Source organism: Colletotrichum paranaense, assembly GCF_030867605.1.
Source record: "Colletotrichum paranaense strain IMI 384185 chromosome Unknown Scaffold_9.1, whole genome shotgun sequence".
Lineage (NCBI taxonomy): Eukaryota > Fungi > Ascomycota > Sordariomycetes > Glomerellales > Glomerellaceae > Colletotrichum > Colletotrichum paranaense.
In genome coordinates, this window is record NW_026848967.1 from 1,970,649 (window position 1) to 1,984,000 (window position 13,352).

The window sequence follows — 13,352 nt, forward strand, 5'->3', positions numbered from 1 at the left end:
ACGACACCGCTATCATCAAACCTCAGCAACAGATGCTTCACCTCTCCGACATTAGTGGCTCCTTCCTCTTTTCCACTGGGCTGTGAGTTGCGTGAGGCGATTTAAGCATGCGCCGATCACATCCAATCCTCTGGCTTGCTTCTTTGAGCAGTCTTGTTGCGGCTGATTCTTGGTCACCGCCGGACGGCCCCTCTCTGTATGGAAATGGCTCCTACGCCACGGACGTTCTTATGCTGGCGGGCAATGAGACGTGGACGAACTATCCAGACAACGAGGGATCTTCTGGCAATAGCACCCACACTTTCAAGAAGCGTGCTGAGGATTTCTACTTGCGGATCCTTCCGCTCGGTGCATCAATCACCCGGGGCGTCTTCTCGAGCGACAACAATGGCTATCGTAAGGCGTTGCGCGAACAACTAAGGTTTGAGGGCTGGAAAGTCAACATGGTTGGGTCCAAGCAGGATGGCACTATGGCTGATAACGTGAGCTGCAAAGCGTTCTGGGGCAGGGACATCTCATGGCTGATTACGCCTCTCTAGGACAACGAAGGCCATCCGGGCGCCTGGGTGCACCAAGTGAATGAGAAATTTCGCCTTTCGTCCAACCAGAAACCCAATCTCGTACTGGTCAACGCTGGAACGTGAGTCCTTGGTTTAGAGTCACAGAAATCCGTCCATACTGAACCCCAGGCAGGAATGACTGCGAGAACCGCCAGGCCCCAGAGACTACAATCAAGAATATGAGGACAATGATCGATGAGATATTCAAGACACTGCCGGACACAACGGTCATCCTCTCGTCTCTGGTCAAAAGTGGAAAGGACGATGGCATCAAGGCCTGCGCTGCAGCCGTGAGCCAAGGATATCGCAACCTGGTCTACACGACGTATCGTGGCTACAGAATTTCTTATGCCAACATTTACGATGCCATAAGTCTCAATCAGATTGGTGATGGAACGCATCCGACTGATGAGGGCTATAGGCTCTTTGCTTCTGTGTGGGTGGCTGCCATCAATCGAATAGCGAAGAAGATCAAGCCGCCACCTAACGTCGAGACGGTCAATGATGCCGAGGTCACCAAAACGACCAAATGCCAGAAGATTCCCGGAACTGCTCGACGAGTTCAAACTCAACGAGGTAGCGGACACGATGATGGGAATTACGTTCACGATCGCGTTGAGCGAGGAATTATCGAATCAGGAAAGATCATCAAGTACACGAGGACATCTGCCCCAGGATCCCCCACCGATTATATGTTCTTTGCGAACATCGTCAAGGGTGACCCGAACTCACCACGTAGTGCATCACTCGATGACCTTGTCTACGCGACCATCGATGAAAGTCAGGAGCTTACATGGATGTATCGTCGAAACTTGGGAGCAGGGGGCTCATTTGGGCCAACAGTGGAGTTTAAAACGGACCTCAACTGTGGCGTAGATGATAGTAAGTTACTTGACTACTAGTATGCGCCTAGGAGTCAAAAGAGTCGGCTTAGTCAGAATCATTCGCTAACATCCTTCTTTCGTGTAGCTTATGCCTTCGGAGACTTCAACAACGATGGCCTGGATGACTTCTTCTGCATCAAGCCCGGGGCTGCAGTGTGGGCTTCATTGAATAAGGGTGGCACACCACCGGCCTTTCGATCTATCGGCCAGGCAAGTCGCATCATCATTTGACTCATTTCCGCTCAGCTACTAAGGATTGCGCCCTGCAGATCATCGACCAGAGCGACAGAACGCAAAGAGAGGTTCGCATGGCGGACATTGACGGCGACGGGAGAGTCGACTTTTGCCTAGTCAGCGATGATGATGTCAAGTGTTCCCGAAATGGCGGAAAGGGAGACGAGCATTTCTGGCAAGGGTTCCAGACTGCAAGTGGTATCAGGGAAATTGTGTTCAACGCCAGGAGTGGGCCGTTGTCGGGCGTTGAACTTGCCGACCTGAATGGCGAGGAAGTCAACCGACGTCTAATATCTTGTCTGTGTCCTTGTTGCTGACGCAGACAATCTCCCCAGCTACCGAGCGGACTTCCTGTACGTTGGAGACAACGGTAACTTGGACACATACATCAACCAGCGCGGATCGGGGAAGGGTATTGTCCCTGACTGGCGAAAGGCCGGAGTCACGCATCCCGGTCAAGCGGAGACGGGTGTCCGTGGCAACATCAAGTTTGGCCGCATCTACGGATCCGGTAGGCTTGATTACATTTACATGAAAGAGGAAGAAGAATGGTTTGATATGATTGTCTTCGAAAACAAGGGATCGGGGGGCACAAGACGCAAAGGTGACGGCAACTTTTACTGCGACATGCGCGGTACTGGCGCTGATGATCTCGTTTGGATCTACTACGACGGCCGAGTGGATGAGATCAACATCAACATCCATTCCCCACCGAATTGGGGCCATGATATCTCGATCACGCTGACAGTGCCCGGGCCCCGGACGGGCATTCACTTCGCTGATTGGACCGGAAACGGAAGATGCGATGTGCTTGTCCAAAACAAAGCTACCGGGGCTCTGACATTGTATGAGAATAATTACGATGCTGGCGCAAAGGCACTCACGTTCAGCAATCGGGGCGTGGTCGCAAACACTGGCTGCACAGAAGGCTGGGGAGTGGGTATATTTGATAGGGGCATGCGCTTGGCAGACATTGAGTGAGTGCTTCCCCAGTATCGTCACTCAGCAGGCTGGACTCGACGATAACATACTTTCTAACAGTGGCGACGGGCGAGCCGATCCTATTTGCATTGAGATAAGTGGCCGCATGACTGCCTGGCTCAATAGACAGAGTGGCCTTCTCGATGCTGGCCAGATCAAATTTGCAGAATCATGGGATCGCGCTAATATACGCTTTGCCGACGTGGAGAACTCTGGGAGGGCTGACATTATCTGGATGAACAAATACACTGGAGCCAGCACAGTCTTCAAGAACAATGGCTACCAGAGTGGTGGTGCCGCTGGAGGTTCTTCTTTCTCTTGGACAAACCGCGGCGTCCTCTACAGCGGCGTTGACCGCGGAGAGTGTTTGGTAAGGCTTTGGCACTCTCGATCAACACAACTAAGGGTACATCAGGGATGAAACCTGCTGACGCTTGTGACCTTAGCACTTCGCGAACCTTGGCGGGCTAGGACGAGCTGATCTCATCGAAGTCGACCCTGCAACGAATACAGCATCCACCAACTTCAACGAATGCAATGGAAGCGGCGGCGATGATGGCGCCGTCAGTAACCCTGGATTGCCATCATACTCAACCAATGATCCGCTCATCCTCTGGGATTATGCTCCTGTGTATGCCCAAGACAGCAACCCACCATACCCACCTCTCAAGAATGACGATGAGTCCGACATTGCTATTGAAAACTTGCGCGAGACTCGTCTCTTTGGATTTTATCAGTGCGATACTGAGACGTTCAGCAACATTAAAAACGGCTGGCGTGACTTCAACCGCCTCAGTTTGATGGACCGCCTGTCGAGCAATATCGACTGGAACAGCCAGGGCATCAATGAGTTCTTCGGTCAAGGCGATCAGAAGACACTGTCTGACGACAAGAAGAGGCAGATCCAGAACATCTTCTACTACACCTCACAGATGTGGACCCATTGGTGGACAGACTGGGGTCCTCCCAACTACATCGACTCGTGGCAGTACCTGTGGATTGAGGTCTCATGCAGCCTCGGCGATGGTTCCGGGGACCCCGAAAACTACTGCGGAGACAAGGAAAATCCTTCTGAAGGAGGTCCCGCTGCCTTGATAACGTGGAAATGGGACGATAACCGCTATACGCGGGCGCTTGTCTGCAGGAAGTACACCACCCTGGGGAAGGATCTGGATGATCTAACAAGATACATGAACACAGAGAAGACTGCAGAAGACCGTCTGAACTTGGCGAATTGGGAGCACGCTAGGGGAGGGTATTGGCTGCACGAGGCGACGCATATGGATTATTTCATGAACACACCATCTTCGGGGTCGGGACCAGTCGTTAGAGACCTCCTTGTCGACTACAGTGACGGTCGCGGAGAAAACAAAGCCTACGGTATTGACAATGCTAAGAAATTAGCCAATTACGATCGTCACTTCACACCCGGCGAGTATACGCAACAAAACTGTAAGGCTCAATCTTCCTCGGTCGATAATGGCTGGCACCTCAGCAACTAACAATCTACCTACACTTGATAGCCGACAACTACAGATTTTACGCCATGTCCAAATGGGTGGAGGCCAATTCTGTTGAGAGGACCTATCCCTATAAGCCGAGCGTCAATCCTTTTGCGATGCCTGTGTTCCCGCCTAAAGTTCCCGATGAAGGGTAGTGGTCTCAGGGTGGGTTAGATCTAATTCGGGATGCAATTGAGATTGGTAGATCGTGAAAGAACTCACCAGCCACAAGCAACACTGGTAACCTAGCTCTTTCACTATGCTACTTTACACTTCCCGCGGCATGAACCATAACATCTTTTTCACATGATAATCCTTGGTGTACCACTGAGTGAATAGCCTCACTGTCTAAGGTACGTTTTCGATTTATTGGTGGTCCAATTGTAAATGAAAAGGTCCTGCGCCTTCGTGCAAACCAGCCAGAATCCAAAGGAACCTCCAATCGTCCTCATACTTGCAGGAGGATTTTTTCACCACAACAACATATTCATGTCAGCCGCTGTATCAGACCAAGCAAAGGCAGTTCAGGAATGGCACCATCTGTTTAGCGACATCAGCACCGATCTATAGGAAAGCCACTGTTGAACGAATATTCGAAGACGCATATATATGCAGTACCGTGTCTTATCAAGACGAGAAATACGCAGGACCCTATATGTGACAATTCTCTTAATGCACAATATATAAAGTACTAAGCAAGGCTTCCTATGCGAGTGAATAATTAACATGCAATGGTCTATGTAGTCTAAAAGTCTTGACGGAATCTCGGGCTCCGTCTAATCCTTTCCCCGAAAGTGTACAATACCCATGGCACTGGCGCAGCAGCGAGTGTCAGCAGTCCTAGCAGGGTGTTTCCCCATCCAAGGCCCAATTTGTTGTACAACTGCAAGCCTCCGAGAGGTAGTAGAGCGCCCAGCAGACTCCTCAAAACGGCGTTTGCGGCAGTGACAGAAGCAGCGTAGAGCGTGAATGCGTCGACCAAGTAAGTGTTGATCGTCATAAGAATACCAATCGAGCCGAAACCCATGATACCGGTACCAATCATCGGCAGGATCCAGTGAAGCTGCTTGTCCGCCGTCCAGCCGTACATCATGAGACCGATAGGGATCGTGAGTGAAGAGGGCACCGTGAGGATGAGATGCAGGCGGTCCTCGGGCTTGGGGTCCTTGCCCTCGGCTTGCCGTCTCTGGATAATCTTATCCGACAAGGTTCCGACGTAGGCGAGTCCGAGAATGTTTCCGACACCACCTCCGATGAAAGAGAGGCCGGCTCCGACGGAGCCAAAACCATAGGTGTCGCGGTAAACAAAGGTGAAGGTGGTGAAGAGGATGTACAGGAAGCCGTAGAGCATCGCGACGTAAAGGCACAAGATCATAACGACTGCCGAGCGGAAGAACATGCGGCCAGGACGGATGATGGCAGTGAGAAAGATCTGGCGTGGAGTTCCCTTCTTCTTCATCCTTGATTGGTACTTCTCATTGCCGGTCTCCTTGCGCAAGCGGGCGGCTTTTCTCTCCAAGAGTACGGGTGCGTAAGACTCGCGAAGGACAAAGAAGGAGGCCAAAGTCACCGCACCGGACTAAGGTGGAAGGTTAGTTGGCGCACTCGTGGCGTTGAAGTAGTCAAGAAGAGGCACTCACGGTGATGGTAATAATCCAGAAGACCCATCTCCATCCCTTGGCCTCTACAAGGAAGCCAGCACAGACAGGTCCTACGACGGGGCCGAGAAGAGGTCCAAGACTCCAGATACTGATGTAGAAGCCTCTCTTTTCAACGGGCATCATATCCGCAATCGATCCAGCGCCACAAGTAATCACGGCGACACCAGAAAAGCCAGCCAGGAAGCGAAAGGCGATGAGCATGTCGATGTTGGTCGCAAGTCCACAAGCAGCGGAGAAAACGACGAAAAGGGCGTTGCAGACGTGGTATATGTAGACGCGGCCGTACAACTCGCTGAGCGGCGAGATAATGAGAGGACCCAGGGCAAAGCCGAGGACAAAGACGGAGACAACGAATGTCGCGATCGAATCGTCGGATTCGCCAAATTCAGCCATGACTTGCGGGATGCCAGGCGCAAACATCGACGACGCCAGGGGTCTAAAGTAGGATTAGTAATCATACAAAGGAGAAGGATCATTCTTCGGAAAGCTCTTCGTACGTGAGGAAGGTGATGAAGGAAAGTGTCGCGATGATGCCCAGTTTGCGACTTTTTGACCAATTCATGGGATTCTCTGGATCTTGGTCGTCCGCCCACCATACAGAGAACTCGTTTTCAGGCTCGGCAGCATCATCGACGACTGTGTTGACGCTATTCGCATTTGGCTCAGCGATTGTAGCTTCTTCGTCGTCTCCACGTAGGTTCGGTGAAGCAGCGCTTGAACTTGTCTCGGTGATGGGAAGTTTCTCTGCCTCTGGAGGCGGCGACTCGGTGACTGGTGACTTCATGCTGATGTTTGATCTCTCTTGCTCTGGTGTGTTGGGGGGCAAGAGATGGGAGTTGGTGAGTGTTGTTGGCAACAAAACAGAGTCGGACTCTTCCAGCACAGTTGAGAAGAGGCGGTCGTGTAGTTGTATATAAACACTAAAGGACCTAGTAGTTCAGTAAGAGAAAAGGTGGAATACGTCGGGTTCGGGTTGGTAGATCCATCCGTTGTCTCGTTAGGCGTTTCCGAAATTCATGAAAGCGAGTAAAACGAATCACATATGCCCCGTCAGCTTTCGTGTGCTGTGTTTTTGACAAGTGAGGACGTGGAAAAGGAAAAACTTGGCTGCATGCCATTATCAAAGACGGACTGGAAGTCGCACAAGTTAGAATGATCTTCCTCGGTGGGCCAGGCAGTGCAGGTGGCCAGTGAGCCTTGAAAGCGAGACCGAAGGCCGGGGTCTGGTGGCAGGCCCACAAGCTACCAGAGGCCTCGTTTCGAGGAACAACTTGAGTCTAGATTGGCGTCCAGTGACGGCTCTGCTGATCAACGGGTGAGCTAAAAACGCGCCAAAATTCTCGGGAAAGGTATTCTGCACGTTTGTGCTTGCGGTACTCGACAACAATGGCTATGGAGGGTTGTTAGTCAAGAGTGAGAACTAACACACTAGAGGTGAAGGTTGTGCTTTGCATCATCGATGATCTTGAACATTCGCAAAGTGATACATATGGAGAAATTCAGAAGCTGAAACTCAGCGCAGAGCAGAATTCCCAGCCGCGTGGATGAGTAAGAGCCAAGTTCGTCTCAAAGAAGCCCTGTCAATCGGCCGTCAGTTCTTCTCACTGACCTCTGCCATCCTTACGAAGTTACGATGGCGAATGAGGGGATGAAAGTGAGCATAGTCCTTTTCGGCAAGTTGAGACCGATGATTGGGGGAGATCCTTGGAGCTGTCGTGTCTCTGTGCTCGGTTTCGGTAACGGGCATGGAGGGGGGAAATAGGAAAAGAAAAGCGTGAAATGTGATAGGGGCTAGCTAGGCTGTGCACCCACACCAATTCTCCGAGGGCGCCTAGCTGGACCACATCTCGTTGTTCGAGCTTAGAAAAAGCTTAAAGGTCGTCTAGAACCCCATACCGAGCGGTACGGGAGATCCTTGACATTGCCGTATTTTCCGCATTCTCCTTAATCGTATTTCGGACTTAGTACGTGACATTCCGCGCTAAGAGTCGATTTTACACCACGCAACCATTCAGGTGCCAAGGGCTGACAGACTAGGATCTGAGAGAAAGTGAACTGGTCTTTGAGTCCATTTCTAATCTGTTAGTATTCTACTCTCGTTGTTGCAAACTCGCTGACCATCGGATGCTCTTCAGAGTCTTCACATTGAACCAGCAGGCTCGCAGGATATTTCCAACTCGATTCCGCAGCCGATCTTGCCTACAGGTAGGAAGTTTAGGAACATGTCCTCTACAATAAGCTCTGTAGTGAGAAACCTGCCTATTGACCAACACTTCCTACTGTTTATCGCCATCATTTGACTTCATATCGAGGTGGGAACGTGTTGCACCATTCGATGGTAATTCTAGCCCTGAGGAGAGCAACGCAGACCGGCTCCACCAAAATTACTCCAATCCGGGCCTTTGTATGATACAGCCGCTAGAAGAGAGGTATCCTCGTACAACACCCAGAGCTCTCCAGTCTGCATCAGTAAGGAGATCTGGAGTTCAGTGACAGGTCCATTTCAGCAGCCGGTCTTAAGCTCAAACAACCAGTCCGAAACCCCGAATCTGGAAGCGTGAAATATACTTCCAAACACAAAAAAGCGAAGACGAGCTTCTCATTTCCCCCACTTGACGTCAGAGTGTTGAACGGGACGGCGAGCACGCAGAGTCTTAGGATATCGTGTCAAAACGCAAACTCATTAGCAACGAAGATCTAATAGTTCGCTTCCGAGTATTCGGAAAATCTGCCATGCCCAGTCAACATTTGATCATTAGTAAGACTTTTGGTACTCTTGTGAATAATGCAGCTTGGCTGTTCGAGAGTGAAACAGTGGCCTTGCTCAGATGACCCTAGGTCGCTGATTGAGACCCAAAATTCCATTAGGATTGGTCTGATACTCAATGAAAGCGAGCTCGCTCGCACTTCTGTCATTGAAAACTTGGCGCTCGCCTTGTCTGAGTTGCGTTTGCGCGATCTACGTCAGCAATCTAATGTGCATCGTTTATCCTTGCTTTCCACTCACTTATCACGGAAATTCTCATGGCGCGAACTCACAAACTCAGATAGAAGATCAGAAAACATCCCTTTGGTGTCAGTATAGTAGCCACAAAATCCAAAGGTTTGATTACATTCTATCCGAAAGTCCTTTGCACAGTTTACTTATCAAGCTTCATTTATCTTCAAGCTTTGTGCAGGGCTTAACTCAACTTGGCTCGGACTGAGTTGCATAAGTTCGATCAGATTTCAGTGCAGATAATGATCTTTTGACATTGGGGCCAGTGAATATCGGTCTGAAGATATCAGCAAGGCTTCAGTGTATTCCAATCCTTCTTAACTCCTCGGTCTGAAAGCGCTTCGGCAACTTGATTGATGGAGGTATGGTTCTAGAATCAAATGCCATTTCACTGTCTAGACAGAGCAGTAGGCTCTAACATCCTTCATTAAATCATTTTGCCCCAGAGACCACAAATCAATTCACCGGCAGTGTTATATTCTACATTTTACCGCCTGCCCGCCACATGGTAATCGGAGATACTCCGTCTGGAAGGGTAGGAACTCGACCCCCCGCATTTCCCCCCCCCCGGGTGTTTTGGGCGGAGCTTCTCCGCGTATCCACCTATATCCCGAATAATCCCCCGACCATGCCGGCAAATGACTTCATCGTAGCTTCTCTTACTATTTAGCTGTGAATATATGAAGTCTTTCAGGTATGACTACCCCGCTTTGACGATCTGGAAAAGTAGTTCCCGAAGACGTAATCAGCACCGCGGTTGCCATTAACGTGTTGCCATTTGACCTCGCTACTGACAAGAACGCGGAGTAGTCCATCCGCAAATCTGCTGTGTAAGTGCGAGTGCGGAGTAGTCCACTAGTAGAACGCTCTAAGTGTGAAGATTTTGTTGGTGTCATCAAAGAACGCGGAGTAGTCCGGTCTCGGTACTAGCCCGACTTCACGAGGACAGCACCCGTTGTCACTTTGGTAAAGAACAATTATGAAACGGATGTAAACAATATAACTTCAGTAATGGCTGCCCCTAAACTTTACTCAGGCGAGTCAGAGAGGCCAAGAGCTTTCAAGATGAGAGCTTTGGTTTTATGGAGTCTGGCAGCTTTGCCGTTCGCCATCGTTGCGTATTTTACTGATCTCCCGGACGCTTTCAATGATACAATCGCAACATGGGCGTACATGTCATATGGCGACTCGTCTGTGGCTGTTCTATCTGGGTCGTTCAATCGTTCCGCCATGGATGCTGTCTACAAGGGACGCGCCACCGATTCAGAATTACAGAAGAGGTATACCTCCGCAGACTTGTATCTTCCATGACGAGCCTCAGCTAAGAAACAGGAATGCCTTCCTCAATACCACGAATTTCATAGCCTATGATGAAAGGTTCATGGATCTACTTGGGCCAAAGGCTACAGTTAAGCGAATTCAAAAGTTAGCATCCCAAAGTCACGAGGCACCATGCTTCAACAAGGAAACCAAGGAGCTCTTCTTCGTAGAGTGGGGACCCCCTGGAGGTGACAACGGTACCCACAGCTGGCAGTATCTACTGGATACCAAGAACAATACCCTCAGAAAGATCACAACAAACCCGCCAACCCTCAACGCCCACGGCTGCGTTTACTACAATGGAGCGTATCACGTCGTAACGGACGGTAGCCATAACGAGACCGGGGCACTCATTCGTATTGAACCAATAACCCTAGAGACAACTGTGTTGTTGAACAACTACTACGAGCAGCCTTTCGCAGGTCTCAATGATCTTGAGATTGACTCTGATGGAAACTTTTGGTTCACAGATTCAAAATCTGGCTGGGTAAGCCGTCACTTAACGTGAAGGGCATATGGTTCAATATTTAATCCCGCATGTATGACTAACAATACCTCTCTCAGGGCCGGGACTTGACGGACTTCACTCCCCCAACAAACCCAACCGTCTACATGGTGAACAGTACAACCATGCGACCGAGAGTTGTGCACATTACAACAGGAAACGCCAACGGAATTGCTGTCTCGCCGCGCCACGACGGCCGTCATGTGTTGTATCTTCCCGACACCGGTGTCTCCGAAGCCAAGCCGGTGGATAGGAAGAATCCGTACGGCAACCGTGCCCTCTTTGCATACGATGTCGCAGCCGGGGGCGTTCTCACGAATGCACGCTTCTTGAACAACCCGATTTCGTATTTCTATGACGGTATTCGGGTTTCGAGAAATGGTTGGATCTTTGTCGGGGCTGGCGACGGGGTGGATGTCATTGATCCCGTGTCTGGACTCGCACTTGGCACTATACGTGTGGGTGGAGGAAGCAATCTGGCTGTGAACATGGCATTTGGCGTGCATGAGCTATGGATCGTAGGTAGAGGCGGGGTTTGGCATGTGAGCGATATTGCAGAGAAATTGGATCGGGACTGGTAGCTACATGCGAAGCTTTGGTGTATCGGGATGTATGGATCACTTGAAACTTGGTGGCCGAAGACTTGAAGATGGAGACATTCTAAGCAGGATGCTTAAACGCTTTGTTAATCATCAACTACTAGGTATTTTGATACGCTCTAAACACTATCCCTATAGCTTTTTGTCTTAATAGACGTACACAAATTCATCATTCTGGCGATCAGTTAGATCCATGAATGCGTTATCTCCCAACTGAGCACCAGCCTCATCATTCTGTGCGCTAACGTAGTGGTGCTCCATGCTAAGATCCTTGATCTTTCTCGGCTTGCCGTTCGCCACTCTCTTGCGCTCCTGCATCTTGTTGGAGACGAAGAGGTTGATGACCTGCAGTCCGATGACGGCGAGCAAGGCACAGGTGATACCCATGACTTTGGTGAGACCAGGCTTGTACTCGGGCGCATCCTTGGAGTTGAAGAGAAGGGGGCCGATGATGTTGCCGGCGGAAGATCCAGCATTGTACAGGGACATGATGACGGACTTCTTGGTGGTACCCGCAATGTTGGAGATCATCCAAGAGACGATGAGGGGGTTGCCGCCGAAGAGGAAGGCAAGCATGTAGTACGCGGCGAGGAGAGGGGGAATGCTGTTCCTAGGAAGAACATAGAGCATGACCGCGCCAGTAAGGACAGGGGCGAGGACGGCCGCGAGGAAGGCTGACTTAATGCGGAATCGGTGGGCGAGGTAGGAAGCCGGGAAGATGACAATAAGCTGCACGAAACCAAAGGGGATGTTGAGCAGGGAGCTCTTCATGCTGTCGAAGCCGAAGCCAGAAATGACAATGGGGCCGAAAGTGTTTGTCACAGCTGCGGTGACATTGAGGCACACGGCCATACCAACGAACAGCCAGCTCTTGGGCTCGTAGAGGGCCTCCCAGACTTGGCTCCACTTGAACTCGTTCCCTCCCGTGCCGGTCTGATTGGCGCGAAGACGCTCGATGGCCTGCAGCTTCTCGTGCTCGGTAAGGAATCGGGCAGAGGGAATATCGCTATCGAGGAAGTACCAGACGACGGGGGCGGTGAGGACGGTGATGAGACCGACAAAGATGAAGAGAATCTGCCACGAGTGGATGGACCCGTTGATTTGACCCAAGCCGTACGAGACAGAGGCGGCAAACATGGTTGCAAGACCGTTGGTGCCGTACCAGCATGCCACACGCATGGGCTGCTCAGCGCGACGGTACCACTGCGAAGTGATGACAGAGAAAAGAGGAAGGCAGCCGGCCTCGAACAAGCCCAGCAGGAAGCGGGTCGCCAAGAGACCTGCGTAGTTGTGGCATGCAGCCATGCACACCTGCGCGATACCCCAACCCAAGACCAAGGAGGGCATCAGGATGCGGTGTGGCACCTTGACAATAAGCCAAGAGGAGAAAGGCTGCCATGCGAGCTGAGCGATGGCAGCGATGGAGCTGACCATGGAGTATTCATTTCCGGTCAAGTTGCAGTCGGTTCTGAGGCCATGGATGGCGCCGTATCCGAGGACGGACTTGTCGAGGATCTGGAGGAAGTAGACCCAGATGAGGATCGAGAGGATTCGCTTATCGGTCTTTCGGCGGATGCGTTTGTTCTATAGTAGTTGAGTCAGCTCCTCTTCAATTTGATAAGACCCTGATAATTAGGTCGACTTACATCTTCCTCTGTGACCTCGATTTGTTGATCACCAATAAGGTTCGCCGCGCGGTCGGCACCCTTGGCAATGTTTTGGCCCTGATGCTTGAGCTGTTCAACGTCCTCGGTGTTGCGATGCTCAAGCTGAGACACACCGTCTCCAGTCTTTGATGCGGTGTCCATGTTGTTTATTGGCGGTAAGCTGCTCTCTTGGTGAAAGGCTGACTAAGAAAGAAGGCAGGAATTCAAGAAGAGAGAACCGGCTTCTCCCTTGATGGTCCAAACATCCAGGCAGCCAAGATGGGCGGCGATCTCCTACCATCTTATACCTAGACCCTGTTTATCGTCGTATCGCCGGCCGCGTCGTAGGCCGCTCAGATGTTCGGCGAAAAGCTCGAGCCAAGTTCGTCATGAGCAACATTTGACCGTACGAGGTGCATCTAACCCATACCATCTCATCCAATAATTGCTTTAGATAGGCGG

The 13,352-nt window shown here is 50.9% G+C and overlaps 4 protein-coding genes across 4 annotated transcripts; 2 read left to right on the forward strand and 2 right to left on the reverse strand.

Annotated features, from left to right (window-relative positions):
* Positions 1–107: 107 nt before the first annotated feature.
* CPAR01_11420 (uncharacterized protein) lies at positions 108–4,316 on the forward strand (the record flags this gene model as incomplete). Its single annotated transcript, XM_060495679.1, has 9 exons — positions 108–482; positions 540–640; positions 694–1,442; positions 1,530–1,619; positions 1,691–1,906; positions 2,001–2,655; positions 2,720–3,029; positions 3,106–4,111; positions 4,183–4,316. 9 exons carry the CDS (start codon positions 108–110, stop codon positions 4,314–4,316), a joined length of 3,636 nt encoding a protein of 1,211 aa, XP_060346027.1.
* Positions 4,317–4,906: 590 nt separating this feature from the next.
* On the reverse strand, positions 4,907–6,606 carry CPAR01_11421 (uncharacterized protein; the record flags this gene model as incomplete). The annotated part of the gene is made up of 3 exons (XM_060495680.1): positions 4,907–5,740; positions 5,802–6,258; positions 6,320–6,606. The coding sequence occupies 3 exons, from the start codon at positions 6,604–6,606 to the stop codon at positions 4,907–4,909; spliced, it is 1,578 nt and encodes a 525-aa protein (XP_060346028.1).
* Positions 6,607–9,831: 3,225 nt separating this feature from the next.
* Positions 9,832–11,226, forward strand: CPAR01_11422 (uncharacterized protein; the record flags this gene model as incomplete). The annotated part of the gene is made up of 3 exons (XM_060495681.1): positions 9,832–10,100; positions 10,153–10,627; positions 10,705–11,226. 3 exons carry the CDS (start codon positions 9,832–9,834, stop codon positions 11,224–11,226), a joined length of 1,266 nt encoding a protein of 421 aa, XP_060346029.1.
* Positions 11,227–11,391: 165 nt separating this feature from the next.
* Positions 11,392–13,052, reverse strand: CPAR01_11423 (uncharacterized protein; the record flags this gene model as incomplete). Its single annotated transcript, XM_060495682.1, has 2 exons — positions 11,392–12,828; positions 12,891–13,052. The coding sequence occupies 2 exons, from the start codon at positions 13,050–13,052 to the stop codon at positions 11,392–11,394; spliced, it is 1,599 nt and encodes a 532-aa protein (XP_060346030.1).
* Positions 13,053–13,352: the final 300 nt, after the last annotated feature.